Raw genomic sequence first — 23,184 nt, 5'->3', positions numbered from 1 at the left:
CTGAGCAAAGATGCAGGCGAGAGATAAAGGGCTGTGGTGTCCCCTACCACCAGTGCTGGTCAGTGGCATCTGAAGTGGTGCCAGCAGCACCTTCAGTTCTGACACTGAGTGTTGGATGCATGCTGTGTCAGTGCAGGGAGCCCACAAACCCATGCAGCCTGTATGGCTTTCAGGTATGGAGCAGGTTACCTCTGCCCGGAGCCCAGGGAAGGTGGGGAAGGAGCTGTCGAGGACCGAGGAGTCCAGGTAGTTGTCAATCTCCAAGGACTGCTGGTCTGAGTGAGTCACGGTGTGGTTGATGGAGACCTACAAGAAACAGGAAGGCTTGAGAGGAACAGGGAGGGTTGGAGGTGACAGTGTGACTGCAGTTTGGAGTTCTGCTGCTTAGCACATTTTTGCTGCCCACCACTCCACTGGGGAGCTCCACATTTGTGCACAAAGGACTGCCCAATGGGTCTGACAGAAGGCATGTCCTTCCCTGCTCCCAGATGCTACTGGCCACCACCCTACTGCCCACATCTGACCTGCCCTAGACATAAGTTCCCAAGTGTGCAACGTCCTGCAAAGCAAGGAGTACTTATAGGAAAAAAAACTATCAGACACATTTGCTGCTCATCAGTCACCAAGCAGCAGGATGCAATACTTAATGGAGCTGCTAATTGTGTCTAACTAGTCATTAAATCTCAACTAATCCTCCCACAGCTGCCTAACCACAGCTCTGTTCAGACAGCTGAGTTTGTACCCAGGGCAGGTATTTCATTAGAAAAGCTTGACTGAGCATCTCTCAGGCTCCTACCAATATAACAAAGGGTTGTATCTTTCAATAGCATTTAGGTACCTATCACATACCAAAACCAACACCACATGCTCAAATAGCTTTTAGAATCTGACCCTTTGGTAATTGCCTGGGCACTGACAGAATCCAGTATCACACAGCAAACATATTAGGCAGTGATGTCTCCTCCTATGGTGAAGGCCTGCTCCCAGCCCAACAAGGAAACAGAATCTTGCTAAATCCAAGGCTGTGTGGAGGGTGCAGGGCAGTGCAGAGTCAGCTGGGAAGCAACGAGTTGGAGAAGTGATGCACAACAATGTGCAGAGTCCAGGCCCAGATAAGCAAACCTGGTGGCATCACACCTGTTTGTGCAGCCTGCAACTAATTCACGTTACCTTGGCACGAGCCATCCTGAAGAGAAATAGAATGACCAAGTAGAGAGGGTAGACCACCACGCTGGACACCAGACCAACAGCCACCGTGTCCACATTAACAGGGATCAGGTTGGAAACAGCCCCACTGCTGCAAAGAATCAAGAGAGATCAGAGATTGGTGTTAGCAGGAGCACCCAGGATTGCCAGCCATGCAAACAACAAGAAAAGAGCACAACTGAGCACTTCAAGTGTGCAGAAAAAGAAATGGGCATTGACTGTGCTAACAGGAAAGGAGGAAAGCTGATCAGGCTCTCCTTGGTCCTTAGTAGCCTATGTACCAATCCTACATTCTCTGCAACAGAAAGGGCAGACTCGAGACCACAAGCAAGGCCCCTGTTTCCAGCAGATGTAAGGTCTGTTCTGTCCTACATAACGGGAAGCACAGAGGGGCCCCAAGGAGGTGGGGGACTGGCCAGAGCATCAAGGGGCGCAGCGCACCTGAGGTGTACATTCCCCACCACGCCGTACCACACAGCATTGGCACAGAGGAAGAGGAAGATGAGCAGGGAGCAGCAGGTGGCTCTCTGGACGCGGGTGAAGCGGCTGCGAGGTGGGCGGTCCCACATGGACAGCCAGACGTGCTTCTCAAAGAAACCTCTCTGCAGCTCTGCTATGAAGATCCGGGAGAAGCTCCTCAGCTCTGTCTCACCTGAGCACAAAGAGAGAGAGGTTTCAGCAGCACAGCAGAGGAGAGCCAGCTGGGATTGGCACTGGCCCTCCTTGCAGGCTGGCATTCAGCAGGTATTCACACTGCATCTATACGGTCTCTCTTGCACAACTGGATCCTGGCCATGGCTTGTCCTGTAGTACAAAGTACCCAGCAAAGCACCTGGCTGCACAAGTCATTAGCACAGTCAGACAGTATCAGCATGCAGGCTTGCTGCTGTGGGCATTTCCTCAACAGTGAGAGCTGCCACACTGCCCAGTCACCCCAGCCCCATGCCCAGGAGCTGAACACTCACTGGCAGCATAAACCTCCTTCTCCACCATGCCATCATTCTCTTCACTCTCCACTGACAGCCAGTCATTCACCAGGAAGAAGTAGCTCTTGCTGCTCTGCAGGTCCCGGACAATGACGTGCTGCAGGTACCAGGAAGGGCTGAGTCCTAAAAGTTAAGGGAGAAAGAAATGTGTTTCATGGCAGATGTTCCCTGCATGAACCTGCAAAGCAGGAAGGCAACAAAAGAAGCTCCTGGTCATTCCTGGCCCTTGCACCAGTCAGATCAGGGCCCAGCCCTGTCCTGTGATGTCTGACAGCTGCCCCAGCCCCATGTGCCCACTCCCATCTCACCTTTATTGTCATGCCAAATGCGGATGCGCCAGATGCTGCCCAGATTCCGCTCTGTTGCGATCTGAAACACATCGAGGCTGTTGCGGTGGAATGCATTTTCTCCATCCAGGTGTCTGTGACCACTTTTATTGTCTACACCGTACAGCGCGATCCCCACATGTGCCGTGGTGCCTGGCAAAGTTAACAGGGTTCAGTTAAAGAAGTTCACCCAAGGTAATCTGCTTCCCAGCCCTGCCTTCCTGTCAAGGACTTGGGACCAGATGCAGGGGCTCCTTCAGAGGGGTCACCTGGAGACTCAGGAGGAAGGAATGTGCTGACCAGAGATCCCACACCCAGGCAGAGTGTTACACACAGCATGGAGGGCAGCTGCTTGCATTAGCCTGGTGCATGGACCTTCCTAATTGGAGGGGACTGAATCTGAAATTCCTTGACTTGCTAACACCCTAATGGGAGGAAATGTTTACTCCAGGTTTTTTTTTTCCATTAAGCAGTCAAAAGACTTGTTTTCTTTGACTTTTCTCTGGTAGAGGTTGCTAGATGCTCCCTAGTCCACCTCTTCAACCTGGACGGTCTTTTGGGTGACTTCAGAACAAAGCTGCTCTCGATGAAATCGCTGGTCACACTAAGATCAATGGGAACACATTTCCAGCAGTGATACGGTGGCATTCTATGTCCACTGTAGCTTCCACCTCCCAGCTCCCAGTATTTCCAAGCCTGGAATCATGTTTCTGGCTGCTCTAGCTACAAACCCAGAGTCAGATCAGAAAGCAAAGCTTTCTGCCTTCATGTTGCTGAGAAAGATTCAGAGGCAAGAACAAAACAATGGATGAGAGTGGACAGTAAAATAATCAATCTAAAATGCCTGCAAGTCTGGATACTTCTGCAGGACAGGACCAGCAGTGAGGAACAATCAATATCTCTTGGCTGTTCCTGCAGGCACGGTGAGCAGTAAGGATATTTCTGTATTGGGCGGTTCCCTCTAGCAGCAGCCATACTGACAGCAAGAGAAGAGACAGCACGCTTTTCTCCACAGTTCTTGACTGTCATACAAAAAAACCAACATTTCAATGCTGTGGGGAATCCCTGAGCAGACTGCTGCTCAGTGCTCCACCAACCACCAGCTCATATTCGGGCGCTTGCGGAGGGGAGATCTCAAGGAATTACACAGATGACACCCCTGCAATCAGGCACAGAAGTCCATAGTCTAACCTGATCCTCTGCCCCAGCCAGTTTTCACCAGGATCTCATATTTGTACAGCCCATTCTTCCCGCAGAAGGGAATCACCCCAACTCGGTTAATGTCAATCATGTCCAGCTTGTGTACAATCAGCGCAGCCACTGAGTAGGTCACAAAGCAGACAGCACACGTCAGCAGAACGATGTAGTTGAGACCAGAGCCTGGAGCCTGAAAGAAAAGAACCATGTTGAAAGTCACTCTCCTTCCCCATGAGGACCCCAGGAGCTGTGCTCCCTCCTTGCTGGCTATAATCATCACTCACATGCAGTACCACATATAAACAGAGACCTGTCCCCGTGCAGACTGTGTGGTCAGGCCTCACTTGCTCACAGTCCCTGCAGAGCATACTGCAGCAGCCAGCTGAAGCTTGCTGTAGCAGCTGCAGAGAGCTTTCTACTCTCACCTACGTCACACTGACAGAGATGGAAAGAGCCTGAACATCCCTAGGAACCTGGGAGCAGCTGGCAGGTGCAGACTCTCCAGGATAGAACAGTGCTGGGTGACAGCTGGGAGGAGCATTTGCCATCTCATGAAAGAAGTGAACACTACAAGGTGTTCAGATTAAAGAATAAAACCATCTGCAAAGGTCTGTTTTTAGCAACAGCAACTAGGATTCATGATCAGAGGACACAGCATCCCTGTGAGCTGTATTCATCTGGAGTTTTCAAAGGCACTCAGGTACGTGTGCTGGTCTGCCATCTGGGAACAGGCCAGCCAACATCCAACCTGAATGTGAAGCTGATGGGATCCCAAGATTTCTAGGTGACAAATTTGCTAAGATGTGACAATGCCACACAGCATCTGCTTTATTTTACTCACAGGAAAGATGAACTGGACCGAGTTGGGTGGGACAAACAGACTGGCCCCAAAGGCAGTGAGGTGCTGGGTTAAGCACACAGCCTGGTCTGGCCTGGTCTCCTCCAGGGGGATGATGCCTTCTGTCTTCCACCGTTTCTCCCGCTCGCTGAAGTACTGGCACAGGGAGGTGTACAACCCCAGAGTCACCTCCACTGGGGACCAGCTGAAATGGTTCGTGATGTTGAAGTAATACTTCTGGATGGTGTCATCAGTTCTGGAAAAGGAAAGGACAGCAAGAAGACATTATGAGCCTGCTGGCTGAAGAGATACAAATCCATTCTGATGGATCAGCACCCACCCCCCTGCAGGGACAGATGAGAAGAAAAAGCAGTGAGCACAGTATAATCTGCACAGCTCTCAGACCGTACGAACTCCAGAGCTACACAGATCACTAATTCTTCTCCACTCTTCCTATTATTTCAGTACCTGGGAGCACTACGTTGCACATCCTCTTTTCTTCTCTGTGCTGGCAGCCTTGCACGGCTCTCCCGCCCATTCTTCCCTATGTCCCACTGACCCCCAGGATACTTCCATAGCAACTGTGATTCTTGGCTGTGAGCAGATTTGCTCGTTAGGACTATTAATCCCTCTTTGAGCATGCTGTTACCACAAGCCATGGAAGTTGTGTCAACTTACACAACAGTGGCTCCACTCTTGCTCCACCTATTCCCAAGTTGCCTATCTGTGTTAGATAATGCCTAGGAATGGCTCCTAAACAACACGAGGCACGAACACACACTCCCGAGAAAGGCAGCAAGTCAGTAACTGAAGTTACAAGAATGATTGCTTTGATAAAAATAAGAGTTTCACTGCACGACCGTGGGAATGAGTCCCAGCATACTCCAAGCAGAAGGCAAGCAGTGGGAAAGGGAGCCAGCTCATGAGGGGGCCTGTGTTCTCCTCCTGCATTGGGAAGATGAGCTCTAGAAAACTGAGGTGCTTTTGTGAAGGCTGCACTACAACTCATGAACTGGACTAACAAGCATGGTGCTTTGTTCCAGGAAAGGCCTTCATGAGATGCAAGAAGCAGTCCCTGTATCTGCAAAGGTCAGTGTGAGTCACTTGGGGCAACAGATCTCTTAAAGGTGGGCAGTTCTGGGAGTGAGGAAGAAAGTCTGGACAAGCAACAATCAAAGACTCTGTATCAGCTGGTAGGCAAGTGAGCACAAAGAAGGCCAGCAAGGGGAAACTCAGCACCAGGATAAACCTCAGGTAAAAGGAAAACCACAGAGCACTGAGCTGCTTTCACATCAGCAGCAGATGATGTTTGGGAAGGAGAAAGAGCCAGGATGAGCAAGGTGCTGTTTTGGAGTGTAGGAATGGCAACCTGGAGCTGCCTGTCCAGGAGAACTTTCTCCTCTGAGCACAAAGGAACACTGTGGACAGCCACTGCAGCCTGGCAGAGCAGTCTGGCATAACTCATGGTAAGGCCCTGAGCATCTCTCACATACATCCATAGGGGGTGTGGGAGCTGTGAATGGCAGGGATTACAAGGGAGGATTCTCTTACAGTGGTGAAGTGAAGAAAGTGTAGAGCTTGTGGTCACTTCCAGACAGGGCCTCCAGGCTGATTTTCTTCGAGGCAGTGCAGTTGTGCTCATTGGGCTCTGGTTCATGGTGGAGATAGGCCATGATGAACGGCTCAGGCTCACTTGCAACGTAGCGATCTGCATGGAGAGGGAGAGAAAGAACAAAAAGTACTTTATAAACAGCCAGGAGAGCTCAATCACATGCCTGCTGCCAGCAGGGGATGCTCAGCGAGGAATATGAGGAATGCAGAAAGTTGGGAGAGATGCTTTTCCAGACTGCAGTCTCTGCAGTTCAAAGGATTCCTAAGCAGGAGGCTCTGGATACCACTGGACCTGACCCAGAGAAAGGGCAAAATCTCTCCAGTGTTAATGTGGAAGAGCTGGGAAAAGCAAAAGGCTTCTCAGTGTCACAAGCACAAGCAAGAATTACACCGGGGACTGATAATGCCCATGACAATTGGAACCTCAGCAGTGCAGCACTCACTGATCTGACACCTCCTGCCAAACACATCCCTTGACACAGCCTTCCTTTGCTGCAACACCCTGCCCCCATCTCCCATGGAAAAAAACAAAAAGCAAATTGCACAGAGGGCTGGCTCAGCCTGAGCTACCATTCAAGACTTTGTAAGTGAGCCGGAAGTGCAGTCCTGCTTCTCGAATGTTGTTCTCCATAGTCACAATCAGGTTCACAGATGTTCTTGCCTCAATGACTTCAGTGCCAGCAGACAGGTTGTCGGCATCTGTATTATTTGACACCATTACAGTGATGGCTCTCTCTGAGTCCAGGCTGCCAATGGGGATCTGCACTCCGTTGTGTGTTTGAAACTCCATGGAAGCTACCTTTGTGGACACAGTGTAGTTGCTGATGTAACCAAACGGGAAAGGATTGGAATCCACTTGGAACATGACTTGAATGACATCCGTCAGGTTGGAAAGGGTGGTGTTGAAAGCCTGGGGGATGGAGAACTGGCAGTTTGGCATGTTTTCATAGCAAAGCAAGTTGAAGGGATCGGACCTTTTGCCTGTGGCCTTAATTTCTCCTCCCACCAGCTCAAGGGGCTCTTCATTCAGCACTCGAGACTTCATGAGGATGCGCATCAGGCTGGAAGACAGGTTGTAGGCTTTGGGAGCTAACAGCAAATTGTGGGAATCTGCAAGCAGTTCCTGGGGCTTGGATTCTTGTGAAACGGTATTGACAAGGTGAATTAAATCGCCTGTCAGAAGAGAAACAAGAGCACAAACAGAGGAACTGGTAAATAGTCAGATAACTGCAAGAGTCTAGATAATATCTGTCACCTTCCCAGAACAATCAGACAAGTCTTTCCTTACTGTCATCTCACCGCAGCTCTACACTGTGCACATGACCTTCCACACTGGAAATGTTCAGTAGCCTGTGGCTAAAAATAGAGCTGCCAAATCCTCCTGCAGTTTCTCAGCTCATCTACAATGTTTGGTGGTGAAGACTTAATCACCACAGGCTTTATTTTCCTCCTGGGAATTGACTGCAACAGCAGATTGGGAAACAGTGAAGGGATGGATAAATCAAGCACGTTACTAAGGTTTTGCATTACACAGTGCAAAGCACTCAGAAATGTATGATGAGCAATGCAAAGAAGGTATTCTGCTTCCCACTAGAGTAATTACACTGGAATTTCCATACAAGATTCAGGGCTGTCCCAGTGAAGTTTGGTACTCTCCTTGCTTGCAACCAGGAAGGCAAGCATCTGGAAGCCATATCTGTTATTCACTGTTTATGAAAGTAACAATTCCCTAAAGTATTGGTGAGTTTGTTAACAACTCTCATATTTAAATATCCACAAAGACAATTGCCAAAGCTAACCCTGAGAAAAGTGCAGGGAGAATAAAGCAATGGGGGTGCCATGCTCTAAATCTTAGGCACTATTTCCCTAAAATCCTGAAAAGGCATGAGCTTCAAGCTCTAATGGCTTCAAGCCTACAGAACTTCCATCAGTCTGCTTTTGCCCAGCAACCTGCACAAGCAGACCTGTGCCCTCAACAGTGCCTGGTCAAATATCATCTATTCTTGCATGAAAAAAGCCAACCTGTGATGTTGAGGATGTTGTCAGCGATGCCAGTTGGTGTCACAGTGCCCTGGGTCATTTCTCCTTGCAGAATGGTCATCATGCTCTCCAGTTTGTTCAAGGTCCTTGTCAGGCAAGACTTGCAAACCAGCTCCTTGCTTACCACCTGCAAAGGAAAACTGTCTGATTCAGCAGGAATGCTCAGAGTGAAAGATGAAAGCAACAGGGAAGTTATGCTGGCTCAGTCCTCCAAAGACCTGAGAACATTATTTGCATTCTGCAAGTTATCCCTGCTCTTTCCAGCCCCAGGAAGGTATCTGTAGAGACCAGAGTTGCTCTCTCCACACTGAGGGATGCCAAGAATTTGTTGGTGTCTCTGGGAGCCTTCCATCCATCTACCCTCATGTTACAGTTTGCCGCTGTACAGGCAGACACGCTAGGAACTGATGGAAGATGCATTAGATTGGAAAGGACAACAAAGAGCACACTGAGATTTCTTGAAGACCATTTGTAAGGGCCAAGCATGTCTCCTGCTGTTGCACCTCATGAGCACCCCTCTGGGGCCACTTTTCCCAAGGAGCTGTACAGGACGCCTCCATTAACTCAGCTGTCTTCAGTAGAAGTAAGATTTGGCCCTAACTGAATCCATTGCAGTATCCAAACACTCCTGAAAACTGTGGGAGGGATCCTGCCACTCAGGCGTGATGGATGGCCCTCCCTCTGCTCCCAGATGTGTCCAAGAAACAGAATGTTCTAGCCATGGCCTGGAGCTCCCAGCACTCTTAAGGGCTGGATGGGAGGGACTGAGGCAACACATGGAAGCTGTTACCACAATCCAGTTCCTAGTTCTTATTCATCTTTTCATTTTAATCATCATAAGATTCAGACGTGATTCACCATATGTTTTGGTAAAGAATCAAAACAGCATCTGCAGGTCTAGAACTCTCCTGTTTTTGCTTATATTTGTAAGCTATGAGAAGTGAAGATACACTAAGTAAATCAGAGATAGCAAGACAGAGTGAGATATCCAGGTGGTTGGGAAGAAAGGAGAAACTACTTGAAGACTGAGATTCTTTTACTCTATCCAAGAGAAATTCATTCTCATTTACCCGTAGGTAAAACCAAAGAAGTATCACCAGTGATTGACATTTCCACAGGAATGGAAGCCTGTGAGCTCTGTGCTGGGAACTGTCAACCATTTGGGAAATTCTAGATTACTGTTTTTACAAATGCTTCATTCCAAGCCCAGAGCAAACTAATCCTAGAATGTCAGCTTTTCCCATGGAACAAGAATTCTATTTCTAGACTTAGGCTTCCACAGCAAGACCAAGTCACAAGGCAAGAGCATGTGTGAGAGACAGAAACAAACCAACGTGGCATCAGAGTGGGATACACTGAACCCCAAATCCCTGAGCAAAGATGAACAGAAAGAAGTGATTTTTGAGGTTTACAGACTTCGAAATAGAGAAAGGAGCAGAATGGGGACTCTGTGGGTGGCATGCAGTAGTCTGTCTATCATTTCAATGACCACCCATTCGCAGTCAGCAAGGTTGCTGACCTGGCTGGGAAGGCAATGTGCAACCAATGCCAGGGTACCTGACTGTGCTCCCAAAAAGCAAAGGCTTGGGAGGGCGGGGAAGAAACAGCATGCCAGAGCAGACTGGCTGAGCACCAAAACCCAAGCACGTTATATAACTGGGCTCTCTTCCCTTTGCCCATCTGAGAAAACACAGAAAACCACTCCTAAATCCAAGAGGCAGCAGCCCCAGCACCAGGGAGCTGAAATTGCTGGCTGGCCAGGGAACACAATGCTTCCAGTCAACAGCAGAGCAGAGAAGTGCTTCTAATCTTGTATTGTAGAAATAAGGCTGGAAGGAACATCAGTCCTTGGCTGCTTCCCTTTCTCAAGGCAGGTCTGACTCTACTTGAGTTATTCCTGATGGAGACCAGCTTGTCCTTGGAGATTATGAGCACCCCCCAGTAATTTATTCCAGCACTTCTCCAGCCTGCTGAGGCCTTTCTTACAGTCTCCATCTGCTAGTTAAGAGAGCTAGTAAGCTGCCCTACCAGCACTGGTATAGAGAAGGAGCACAGAGTTCCTAGGTGCTGTCTTCCAGCACACGAATACATCACCTTATCCACGCCTTCTAGATCAGTGGTATGGCAAGGAACAGAGCTGATAACACTTAGGATATCTCCACTGAGACCCTAATGATGTCAACAAATGACACCTACTGTCCCTGTGTGGTCCGTGTGTGGGAGAAAGGGGAGGAAACAAAAGAACTGAAGAGCATCTAAGCTGCTCCTGGAAGAGCAGAAGGTTGGGGGTAGTGATAAGTACGTACTGTGCACTGAGCCAGCGCTGCTGAGATCTGCTGGATATCATCAACTGTGTTCACATTCAGTGAGTTCAGGGTTTCTGTGATATTGTTGCGAGTCCAAGTCCGGAGTTCAAATTCATTCCCAGTCTCAGGTTCCAGAAGCATTGACCGCTCATACTGAGGAGGATCAAAGCAGGCAGAGTGAGGAAATGCACCAGGTTGTTTTAGAAGCTGATGAGCTGCACTGAATTCACCTTTCCTGCACTCTACATCTCCTTCCTGCCTGTTTTTCTCCCCAGATGATGATCTAATGAGCTGGGTTTTCAGCAGAATTTTCTCCAGTTCACAAGCGTGCTCCAAGCAATTACCTGAACAGCCTTGCACTTGACAGCTAAGTAGCACAGCAGTGTGCTGTCCCTACCCAGCAAAGCACAGTGCCTGTGCTCATGGGGATGCTGAGGTGGAGAAGGGTGGCTGCCTCAGGGAAGCATGGAGGAGGTGGGAGAATTCGGGCCAATATTTCTGTCTTTAAATTCAGTGTTTACACCTGAGGTTAGCAGCAGAGAGGAAAAATTATCTGATAATGAAAGCTGCATGATGGAAGTCCAGACCATTGCCTTCTCTGGGACCACTCTTTTATCTTACAACACCTTAGCTTTTTCTGGTCACTGTGTGTCTGGAGGCTGTTACTCCTTCTGATGTACAAAAAAATAACTCCATCTCAGCTCCCAGCATGCAGATATGCTGATTTACACATACAAAAAAACCTGTAGTGATAGTCATTTTCCTACATAGTTGTATAAAACCTGTCCAAAGAACATTACTAGCAGTTGCAAGAGCTTCCAGAGGTCCCTCTTGTGCAGAGTGCTGCTTTACCTCATTCAAGATGGTGATGAGTGCCAGAGAGTATTCAATGACCTGTTGAGGGTCCCCCTGTTTCACCAAGCCCTGGAGCACTGTGTCCGTTTGATTGTAGAGCCAGTAGGAGAGGCTGGGGAACCCTTCAGGTAAGCCAATTTCCATGGATCTGCCAAGGAAAAGAGTCATTTGGTTGATGTGCATATTTTCAAACAGGGCTTGGAGCGGGGAGCAGAATCTGCCCTTTAGCTGGGAAGGAAAATAAAGGGGAAAAAGGTTGTTAAACAGTAGTGAAAGCATAACTAACACCTGCCATGGTAACCCAATCTCCACTGAATGCAGGAGCTCCACAAGCCTGAAGCTTCTTAGCTGGTGCAGCTCTGCAAAGGTGGAAGTAGATGATGCATGGGGGTGCACTGAACTCAGGGGGAAGAATTCAGGTTTAATTTGATGGAGCATGAAGAGCAGCTAAATAGGGCCAGTGTGCTGGGAGGAGCTGCACTAATTTTGGCATCACTCCCTGGGGTCTGAGGAACAGCTGGGACACAGATTCTCCTCCATAGGCACTGCAGAACTACACACTCCTCCTCAGGAGCATGGGACTACAGATCAGCCTGGAGAAGGAGCAGGCACACAGCTACACCAGGAAGCATTGAGAATAGCTCAGAACACTGCCTGAAGACTCATGGGCATTTGTCACCTGCATGGAGCATGCTGGAAACCATTGGATAAGAGATTTTACAGCCCTGCTGAGGCTTGAACTGCAATCTCTTTCAGCCTATTCAAACTTATGTGCTCTTCACCTCGGCTACAGAAACTTCCCCTGGCTCTCAGCACAGCAAGACCACCCACAGTACCTGTGCTTGCTGCTGCCAACTTCATTGGTGGGCTCTTGATGCAGGGAAGGTGGCAGAGCACGAATAGGTCTTCCAAAAATATGATGTTGTGCCATAATCAAATCAAAGTGCCATCAGGAAATTAAGTGGGAGGTCAAGAAAGGAATAACTTTAGGGAAAAAGGCTGCCCTTTTAGAGATGATCCACAAAGACTGGGGCTGTCTGTGGCAGCATCATCTCCTGTTTGTTGAGACTCATCTGGAGATATCTCACCCAGAAAATGCTGAGCCCTTCAAAAAGGGAGCTAGCAGTTCAGGCACGAGGCAGTGATTCAGGAACTGTGCGCAGACTCAACCCAGCCCCTCCCCAGCCTTACTGGTTAATGGCCACCACGGTTGCTCCCAGTTGGTCCTGAACAAGGACTGACACAGACACCACGAAGCCACTCTCGTGAAAGCCCGGAGGCAGGAAGGCGCTGTGCTCAGCACGGCTGCCTTTGTACACACAGAACTCATGGTAGTGCCCAGCGCGGTGACGAGACGCCAGGAGGATGTACACCAGTGGGTCCTCTGCACTCTCCGTGTCCCGCCAGCCTGCAAAACAAACCCAAACACACTCAAGGGCACTGGGGAGCTGCTGTCACCACCCTGGAGCCCTCGGCTGGGACAGCTTAAGGACTCCACCAGGTTGGACAATGTTTTCAGGGCTTGCAGTGTAAAGCGCGTGGCTCCGTCAGGGCTTGCTGCTCTGGGCAGAAACCTAAAATTCCCACCACACCAAATGTACTGATTTCATGATTGTTCTGCATCACCCAGCCCAAAGTTGCAGCCACAACACAGGGAATCTACTGCTGCTTCTCCTCTACTCTAACTGTGCATCAGGGAGCAGCCTTCCCAGACCCAGCAGAACTCGTCATTTCCTCTGTGCCGTGGCTTCCCAGTATTTGTGCACAGAGAACATTAACCTCTAATCTTATGGGGAAAGAAGGCTTTTGGAGGCACTTGGCACTAAACTACAGACCATCAGCCAGGCCATTTTTCCAAAGCTGGATTCTTTGTTGCTGTCTCTGCAGCTGGTCGAGAAGATAACTGCTGATGGGAATATCTAGCCCATATGACAGAGATGGGCCCAGTGCTTTGTCTTTACTCTTCACAGATCTGTGAGACTGTTTTGGGCATGTATCCTCTTTTTCCTGCCCTTGAAACACCACTTTCTTCCACAAGCACTATCCTGGCTCATCTACTGCTATTCAACTACATGGGTTAGGTGTAAAAAAAGCGCCTTTCTGCCACCATGATTTCTACAGGATGCCTTAATTTGAGCACACAGAACTGCTCGTGGTCCAAGCTTAGGGGAACAGTGAAAGAAAGGTCCACTCCTGAACTCACATCTCACTTAAAATGTCCTGGGGTATGAGCTAAGGGAAAACAAAACAACTGTGGGAATAAAGGCAGCTGGTAACTCACGAGGCATAAGAAAGGGCTGGCAAGTGCCCAGCACACTCACCTGTACACTCAAAGTGCACCTTTGCCATCAGTGCCCTGAGCGGTCCTCTGGGAGACAGCTGGCAGGATCCATTGATGGGCGGCTGGTTGGGGAGCAGGTCAATGGAAGCAAACCCTTCCTCCCCTGTTGTGAGGTCTGTGATGTGAAGGGTAAAAGTATAGCCCTCCCCATCCTTCAGTGCCCCTTGCCTCAAGACCAGGTTCATTCCCGTATCACCAGTGGAGGTAGTTTTTTTGTCCAGGATGAGAGACTTGTTTTTAAAGCTGTGCGCTGCCCATCTCTACAGAGATGAAGAAGGGAAAGACAGGAGAGGTTTTGTTTAAATCTGAAGTTATGTCCCTAAAATGTTTTCAGATTGAGTCTCTTATAAAAAGCAACAGATTTCTAGTGGGAGCGTCTGCCAAATTTGCAGTTGATAATTCAGCCTTAGTCTCGTGTGCTACAGCAACAAGAACTGGAACTTTTCCAAAACGTCTGATGGGAATATTTCCACTGTGAGATCTACTGTAGTCTCTGGGATTACATCACCCTCCGACAGAATATTTCATAATACAGAATACAAAACACAGGAAATAAATTAAGTACTCGTGGAGTCTCCATGGGACACCATGTTTTATGTGCTGTAAGCTGAACGTGTCCTGGACAGTTACTGTTAATAGCACAATTGTGATAACAAGAGGACTGCTGAGAGAGCCAGCCAGAAAATGCCATGCAGGTACATGCTTGGCCTGCTGGGAGCAATACAGCTTAGCACACACAATGGGACTTCCACTTCTAAGAACCATTTCACTCAACAGGTTGCAGAGATGATGCTTAGTGGAATCTATAATTAGAGAGCACAAGGGACTTAGGGAATCAGAACAGACTGAACAACCTCTGCTTGAACAACCAGAATAACGTGTAACACACCAACTAGCAGGGAGAAGAAAATGCTTTACCGATCTCTCAGGGGAAAAAAGTGCCCTTGTGTAAAAAGAGCTGGTCATTCATGGCCTGGGCTAAGTCAGGACTTGTCCTTAGTAGATGCAGGCAGACACTGATGTAGAAGTGATGGGCTGTGTGTTCCACAGCCTCCAGACCCCCAGAGCAGACATCTCCACCAGGATGCAGCCAGCACAACCCTGGGGAAGGGCATGTTCTGACAGCTTGCCAGAGGACCTGGTCGTTCTGCCCTGTCCTGTCTGACTGTCCCCTTCTCCCTGAAGTCTACCAAATGCAAACCAACAACCAGCATTGCTGAGCACTTTACCCCAATCTTGGAGTCATTGTGGCAGTTCTGGCAGGTCCCCTCCAGGTAGACATAGGAGCTTTTGCTTACTTCGTAGACAGACTGAGCTTTGCAAGAAACACACTCCAGCGATACAATCGGGACTCCTCCCCTCTTGATAAATACCTGGGAAAGCAAGAGGCTCCATCAGGAGATCAGAGATGCTGGGGGACAAGAATAGAGACATCTAACAAGTAAACAGACATTGCAGCACCTGGTTTTCAAGCAGGAGATGCTCTGCACCAGCCCAGTATGTGCTATGGAAACAGCAGAAAGGGATTCCCAAAGAAATTCATGTCAGACATAAGCTGCATCACTTTTCTTCCACTACTAATTTTTGAGAGCCACACAATGCCAAGCTGGGCCAATCTAGAAGATTCTAGGTTTACTTTATTTATATTTTTAAATATAACTCATTCTCAAATTGCCCTAAACCCTGCTTGTCCTTTAGGGTGGGAAAGATGCTACCTGACGCACTTCGCTGTTCTGACCATCTCTCAACAGCTGTCAGTCCTACAAAGAAGGGATCTGTGTTGCAACTTGGAGAAATGTAAACAGGAGGAGGAGAGCCTCCATTTTAGTGCACATTGAACATATGGTGAGCACCAGCTCCAGGAAGCAACTGCAACTCTCCTTTGTTTTCTGTTGGCCAAACTCTTGGCCTCATCTCTGCAGCTATGCAGTGCCTGCCCTGAGGGACTGCACCTTTGTGCAGAGCACCCAGGAGCACGAGTGCTCTGCACCGTAAGGTGAATATATCATGGAAACACCTGCACCTGTCTCTGCCATGGGTCCTGGAAAGGCTGCTACGTGGGAAGCATCTACAGCCCAGAATAAGAGAGGGCTGAGGGCAAGCCAGAGAGCATGAGTTTGCAGAGGACATTCTTTGCTGTGCAAAGCCAGCACCTGCTCCCTCCAGGATGGCCACAGAGGCCGCCTTCCCAGTTTCTGCTCTGATCTATGGAGCTTAGTGTTGAAGTACATGCTGCATCCCATGTCTTGACCCCTGGGCTCTTGATTGCTTTGTGTAAGCATTTCTGACACTATTCATATCCCTGAGAAACAGAAACGATGGCAAAATTAGCTAGATGCAACTCCCACCATGCATCAAATGCTTTTTGCTCCGCAGATGGAAGAGCCAACTTCTCCAGAGAGCTGGGGCTAACATCCCCATCCTTTGCCTAAAGTCATTTGATCCCCTAGGAAACGGGGCCGTCCAGCACGGGACAGAACCCTCTTCCCCAGCATAATGAACATTGCAACGTCAAAGAAAGACAGTAATGAAGACATTACTCAGTATGGCAACTTTTAAAAGAGAATAAATATTCCACAGCACTGAGCCGGAGTGCATCGAAGCTTCATTCATTCCTACGGTATTCGCAAATTTCCTATTAAACTGGAATCATTGTTTTGCACTCATGCATGGAAACCAGATAGTACGGAATGTCCTTGAAAGACTATCAATTCAATTTTTTTCTTTTTATCCTCCAGCTTTGGTTTAAAACCCAGGCAGTAAGAATTTCCACTTTCAGACTAACTATATCTCTAATTGCCAAACACACCATGATGAATGTTACTGACATAAACCATAGCTGCTGTCGGACTGCAGATGCATTCAGTGTTAGGTTTAATTTGACATAAACAACGTGCACTTAAGAAATCCTCCCTTAATAACATCCAGAAGGACAGTGAAATTAAGGATTAGCATTTAGGAAGCAAAAATCAAGGAAGAGCTTGGTAATCTTCACATGAAGAGCTCAGGACTGCGTATAGCAGTGGAACAACTACTGACCACGGGATCTTTTGTGTTCTCCCACAGCAGATGTGTTGCTGCAGACCCCTGGTCCCAGGAACCGCAGCCAGCCCAGGGCTGGGTCATGAACACCAGGGCTGTACAGTGAGACTAACCCAAGGTCTGCAGGAAGGAACAACAGGGACTTGGCAGGACAAGAAAAAAGTGCTGCGTAAGGTGAATATATCATGGAAACATCTGCACCTGTCTCTGCCAATGACCAGGACAGGATTGCTTTCGTAGCCCCAGCAATGCCCTAAATTCAATTTCCCCTGCATCTCTGAGGCACTCCAGTGCCTTCCAGAGCACTGAGCTGAACTGGTACTGCCCCTGGGATCAGGCTGGGAAAGCAGCAATGGGCACACACAGGCAGAAAGCAACAGAGTTCTGTGATACGTACGGTTTGATTTGTTGCCTCGGGATTCATACCCTCCTTCCAGACAGTGAGGTTGAAAGTATACTCCACATCTGCTTCTAATACAGCTTTGGGAATTGTGACATTTCCTCCCTTGGCACTGAAATTCAGAGAGCACCCTGCAGCCGAGCTCTGCTTGCAAGGAGAAAAGAACTTTCAAACCCTCCTTGATATGGGTGTACATCGGGTTAGTCCACAGCCAAAACATTCAGGTCCACACCAAGCCCAGTTACCATCACAAAGCTTTCTGTGCAATGCCACCACCAGGGTGGGACACACGGGGTGGTGTGTGAATGACAAAGCGCGTTAACCTACTCTTCAGATTAGTATGAACACTCCTGCATTGCTTCCAAGTTTCAGATTCTTAATTTATAGCAACTGACTCTTCCATTAAATACTTCATAAACATTGCTAAACAACACAAATTAAACTTGAAAGTCTCATCCACACATATTTCACATATTTTCACTTTGTAAAGATAGAAAACAATAATCTTGTCCAAGGAAAATAATCCTGCATTCAGTTAAAATATTCTCCCGATGAGAATCGCCCATGCAAACGTGAAGGGCACAACTCCCCTGCCCCTTATCCACTACAGCATCACATCACCTCAGTGTGAGGGTGACAGGCATGATGTTTTGGCTTGTGCCTACTCCTCTAAAGTCTAACTGTTGCTATCAGACATCTAACTGTTCACAGAAAAGAGACCAGAGTCCTCCACCCTTTGGACAGCAGTCAGCAGCTCTGTGATTCCTTCAGGTTATGGAAGATGTTACACTGAACCTGAAGCAGAAGCCAAGAACAAAGGAAGCAGCAAAGTGAATGCCTCTGGCTTCCAGTGCAAATGTTTCTGAAGCACACAGGGAGGGTGTGCAATGCTGAACTACAGTGGGCTGCATTGCACAGCTCCTCACAAAAACTTCTGTACCACTGCTCTGAGCTGGAAATTGGGTAATATTTGCAACCCTTCTTCCCAAGCAGCTTTGTTAAAGATGCTCACAATAGCTCCCATTGACACTATTTCAATACAGATGCTAACACATACATACTGAAGCTGACACGCAGCCAGAACTCCCAAATGATCACCTCTGTGGCTGTGCAAAAAATGCTCTTACCTTGGAGGAGAACGTACAAGACCACTGGTAAAACAACGGAGTCTGTTCACCATCATCCAAGTTTGGGTCATAGGATTTCTCCCCATCCAAGATTAAGTCTTGAGTGTTGGACCATACACGGTATGACCCCCCATCAATGATTGGGACCAGCTTACTCGGTATCATGGTCACATTGGCGAAGATGCTTTTGGACAGTGGAGTATCTCCAAAGGAGACAATGAAGACAAAGCAGTAGCTCCCAACTTCCAGGGCAAGCTTTGGTATAACAAGCTGCGGCCTGTTCACATCAACGTTTGGCAGATGGATCCTGCTGGAGTCATCCAGGTGCAGACAGCTGGGTGCTCGGTATATCTCCCATAGGTGCTCTGTCTGATACTTGATGCATCCCCGCAGGTCGAGCTGTGCCTCTAGGTAATTCCTCTGGGACCGCTTCATCACCACTTGAGGGGGCAAGGCCAGCTCCACCTCTGGCTCCTCACATTCCAGCACCTTGACGGTGACAGTGAGTTGGGCTATGAAGAAGCTGATGAGGTTGGTGGCATTCACCTCCACCAGGTAATCCCCAGGGCTCAGGTAAGAATAGTTGGCCACTGCAACCCTGGTCATTTGAGTGGAAGAGCCATCCCCAAAGGTCCACAGGAACTCAACACCCCTGCCACTGGGCATCACTGATGCTTCAAACAGCGCTGTCCTATTGACAAAGGCGTTGGAGGCAGTGAGGGAGACTTGGAGTATTGGGTCTTGGACCTGGATGGTTCTGGTGATATTGATACCTCCCAGGTCATTGAAGGCCCTGAGGTGAATCTCAAGCAGCCCTGCAGCTTCTGGAGTGTAGGAAACACTTTCTCCTGCTGCAGTGACCACGGAGCGGCCCTGCTCCTTCCACAGGGAGAACTGCCAGGAGAACAACACCCGAGAGCCGCTCCCCACCTGGGCACTGAAGCTCTTCTCCATACCCGTGGGAATGCCTCGCTCACAGCAGTTTAGGAGCCTGATATCGCGGACGGCCTCCAGAACCGAGATGAGCACCTGGGCATGAGCAATACTGATTTGGTTTTGCACTGTCACTGTCACCAGATAGTCGCCACTCTTGGTGAACTCATGCGTGTACTTGGACCCATTGAGCACTACGGAATAGTCCCCACTTATGCTCACCAAGTAACTCACAGAGGTACCCGACGACATCCTGATCACAAAGGTGACCTGCTCACCTGGCTCTACCACCTTCTTGCTGGCAATAACTTCCAGTCCTTGAATCCTGTCAAGCACAGAGATATTCCTGCTGGCTACAGCCCAGCTGATGTCATTTGATGCATTTAGATAGACTGTGTAAAACCCTGCTGTGGGGAACATGACTGCCACGGATTGGCCTGTCAGTGTGCCATTCGGTACCTCCCAAAGCCACGTCACTTCAGTTCCCTTCTGCAGCTCTCCTTCAAAGACCACAGTGGAGCCTGATGAGACATACCTACAGTCCAGTTCTGCAGTCCCTATACTCAGTTCCTCTATGACCTCCTCTACATAGATATTAATTGTTGCATTCGTTGAATCCAGCTTGTTTTCTGCTCCAATTACAACCTCCATAGTTCCAGGGCTTTGGAAGGAATGTATGATAAAGGATTCAGATGTAACAGGAGAGAAGCCATCCTCCAGGTACCAAATATACATGATACCAGTGCCGCTGGTTACGGTGGCACTAATGTTAACAGATGTATTAACAGCAACTGGGTTGGGGAAGGCATATGGCTTTAGAAGACCAAGGCTTTCAATGAATTCCAACGTCTTGTTGGCAGTTGCGCATCCCAGCATGTTAGTAGCTTTCAGATAGACAGTGTAGTTTCCGGCTTCTAAGACATTCAAGGAGAAGGTTTTCCCAGTGGATGTCTGCACAGCATTGCCATCTTTTTGGGCTATCCAGCTATAAGAAATGTTTGTTCCCTCTCTCACTACCGCATGCAGATGGAGTGTTTTGTTAGTTGGGAAATAGAGATCCTCCACCAGGTCACTGCTAACCACCTGCAGGCCTTCAATCTGTTCCAAGACGTAGACGTAGATACTGTCCTGCAATGAGCTGATCTCATTCTCTGCAGTCACAATGACATTGAATGTGCCCACGGAGCGGAAGGTGTAGGAAATTGTGGAGGAGCCTTGGATAGGAGTGCACCGGTCACAGAGGATCCAAGAGTAGCGGATGGCACTGCCAGCTGCAAGCGTGGCCACAAAACTCACTGAACCATTTAAAGGCACAATTGTCCTGCTGGCATTGATGGTAATCCCATGTAGCCGATGTTTCACTGTGACGTCCATCCTGGTTTCATTAGTGCTCACATCATTCTGGCCTGTCACACTAATAGTGTAATGGCCAGTATTGTTGTAGGAGTGGGTAGTGATCTGACCAGGCTGGGTAATGCCATCTCCAAAGTCCCAAAAGTAATTCACTTTGGTTCCATTCATGCTGGCAGAGAACAGGTAGATCTGGTTCAGCTCTAAAACCTTCGTCCCGTTATATTCAATCTTTGCTACCCCAACTGGCTCCTGGACTTCCACAAACGCCGTGTCATTGTTGAAAGAGACATTGTTGGAGACGGTCACTGTAACCAGGAAGACCCCTGTGCTCTTGTAGTTGTAGCTCACTTCAGTTCCACTCGACCTCGTGGACTCATTGTTGCCAAAATCCCAGCGGTATCGGTACTGGTAGAGGGGCATAGCACTGACCTGAAAGCTGCACTCCTCACCAAGCCTCACAAACTGCTTGGAAGGGAGGAGCGTGACATTGACTATCTCCGGCTCCACACAGACACTGGTGAAATAATGAGCCTTGTTAAACCTGCTTGAGAGAGTCAGGGACAATGGGAATGTCCCACTTCGTGTGAAGTTGTGCATCACTACAGGGTCCCCACTGATCGTGACGTTGGATGAGCCATCTCCAAAGGTCCAATCAAAGATGTATTCACTGGGATTCCCCGTCACGTATGCAGTGAGCTGCACATCTGGGTGCTCAAGAATGCAAGAAGTAGGGTCTATTTTGAGTACTTCCAGGACAAATATCCAAACAGGAACAGTATGGGAGACGGAGTTCACAGGATTCACAGCTGTCACGTTCACAGTGCAGTTGATGTCCTTTGTGTACACGTGTTCCACCACTGGCACCTGACTCCTCAGCACCGTCCCATCCCCCATATCAAATATCCAGGTGATACTGTCTCCAGTCTGCACTGAAGCATTAAGGGTTACAGTTGCACCCACCTCTGCCACCTCATCTGCTGAAACACGGAGCCCAGTTATCTCTTCAAACACCTGGTAACACTCAACTGTCTCCACGCTGCTTACGGTGTTGTTTGCTGACACAGTGATATTGTATACCCCCCTGCTGGAGTAGCTGTACGTCACCGTAGACTGGCTCTCTGTCACCAGTGGGGACCCATCCCCAAAGTCCCAGGTGTACAAGACACCATAGGGAGATGGCAGTGGAATGGCTCTGAAAGTGACTGAACGGTTTACAACTAAAACATCCTTCACTGTTTCTATTTGCACATCAACCAAATAACTGTGGACGCTAACTGGGGTCAAGCAGGTGAGGTTCTCAAACTGATTTGACACTTGAACCACCAGGATGTAATCACCTGCATGGGAAAAGAACAGAAAAAGAACAGTGATGATAGCAGTGCTCGTGCAACAGCATTTTCAGTGCCGCAGCAGAATGGGAATGTGAGGGGCAGCTCCAGGGAGATGCTCTGTTCCTGCACTGCACACACCCTCTGCTTCCCTCCTCTGTTCCAGGACATGCAGGAATCACCAGGCCATGCCATGTAGCAGTTTGCTCAGGAACAACGTAATGACTTCAAAGCTACTGTTTCATTTGAAGATGCCTTGTGACATATTGAAACAAAAACATTTGAGTTCTTTCTTCCCTAAAGAACCAGCCTGAGCTTACCTGGGTATTCATAGATGTGTGACACATTGTGCTCAATTATAACCTCGTGGACACTGGGATCAGGAACAAGGAAAGACTTGTTGTAGGGAGGTGTGAACTGGTATGTCTCCTGGATGCCATCTCCAAAATCCCACCTGGAGAAACATACAGACCACGTTGCACTACACCACAAAAGCCCCAGGCCTGAGTCTTTCAGGCATTAGGTGAGGGTTTTCAGCAAAAACACAGCAAGTGTAACGCCAAATATCGAAGAAGTAGCTATGCCAATGCTGCAGAGCCATGGCTGTCAGAGGAGCACAGCACTGCTAAAAAGAAGAGATAGTGAATATTGAAGCAACATAGAAATCCTTTAAAAGAAAATTATTTCAGGCTTCAAGTACAGTTCCCAACCAGTGAGACTGAATCAGATTTCCAGGAACTACCCAGACAGCAGATGAAGAAACGGACATTTGAAATCAACTATCCCAGGGAAAAGAAATAACACAGGAAAGCTGGTAAGCCATGCACAGCAAGATCCTACGTTCAGGCAACTTGCAAAGGACTCACAGGAACATAGCATCCACAGCTGAATCAACCTGAACTCTTGCTGTAAACTCCACGGTGCTGTTCTGAGGGAGGACCGGCGGGATGCCCAACACAGTCAGGTTCTTCATCTTATTCATCATCTCCACTGTGACATTGTAGTTGACTGTAAAGTTACTGACGTGGTTGGAGGCGGTGAGCTGGGGAGGACAGTGGGACAAAGAACGCACTTGGAATCTCCTTGCCATGATGCCCTCTCCTCAGAGTGGGGCTTCACCGCGTGGAAGAGATCCCCCCAGGCAGGCAGCAGGTTAGGCCAGAGAAGAGTAGCCTGTGGGACAGGGAGGCAGAAGCAATAGCCTGAAAGGCTCTGGAAAGCAGCATAGACTGGAAGGTCACCTATCTGGCAAAGCCACCTCTTGCTAGACCCACACTTTTGATGCTATACTAGTC

General features: G+C 48.6%; 1 protein-coding gene across 4 annotated transcripts in view; it reads right to left on the bottom strand.

The window, feature by feature from the left end:
- Nucleotides 1-23,184, bottom strand: part of PKD1 (polycystin 1, transient receptor potential channel interacting) — an 85,927-nt gene that overhangs the window by 12,873 nt on the left and 49,870 nt on the right. For 2 of the 4 annotated variants that reach the window (XM_048962382.1, XM_048962384.1), the window contains 19 exons: nt 22,756-22,931; nt 22,210-22,343; nt 18,276-21,898; nt 17,146-17,295; nt 14,936-15,079; nt 13,687-13,966; nt 12,557-12,773; nt 11,363-11,513; nt 10,511-10,663; nt 8,187-8,331; nt 6,735-7,337; nt 6,105-6,261; nt 4,557-4,809; nt 3,710-3,905; nt 2,501-2,671; nt 2,172-2,315; nt 1,648-1,858; nt 1,171-1,297; nt 190-306 (listed from right to left, as the gene is read on the bottom strand). In XM_048962382.1, coding sequence (XP_048818339.1) covers nt 190-306; nt 1,171-1,297; nt 1,648-1,858; nt 2,172-2,315; nt 2,501-2,671; nt 3,710-3,905; nt 4,557-4,809; nt 6,105-6,261; nt 6,735-7,337; nt 8,187-8,331; nt 10,511-10,663; nt 11,363-11,513; nt 12,557-12,773; nt 13,687-13,966; nt 14,936-15,079; nt 17,146-17,295; nt 18,276-21,898; nt 22,210-22,343; nt 22,756-22,931 — 7,152 coding nt within the window. The remainder of the gene's footprint in view (nt 1-189; nt 307-1,170; nt 1,298-1,647; nt 1,859-2,171; nt 2,316-2,500; nt 2,672-3,709; nt 3,906-4,556; nt 4,810-6,104; nt 6,262-6,734; nt 7,338-8,186; nt 8,332-10,510; nt 10,664-11,362; nt 11,514-12,556; nt 12,774-13,686; nt 13,967-14,935; nt 15,080-17,145; nt 17,296-18,275; nt 21,899-22,209; nt 22,344-22,755; nt 22,932-23,184) is intronic. The other 2 variants (XM_048962383.1, XM_048962385.1) reach the window with 1 other exon arrangement.

The sequence above is a fragment of the Lagopus muta genome, chromosome 15 (genome assembly GCF_023343835.1).
Source record: "Lagopus muta isolate bLagMut1 chromosome 15, bLagMut1 primary, whole genome shotgun sequence".
NCBI classification, from domain to species: domain Eukaryota; kingdom Metazoa; phylum Chordata; class Aves; order Galliformes; family Phasianidae; genus Lagopus; species Lagopus muta.
Note: the sequence above shows the minus strand (reverse complement) of the source record. Positions and strands in the feature narration are given on the sequence as shown.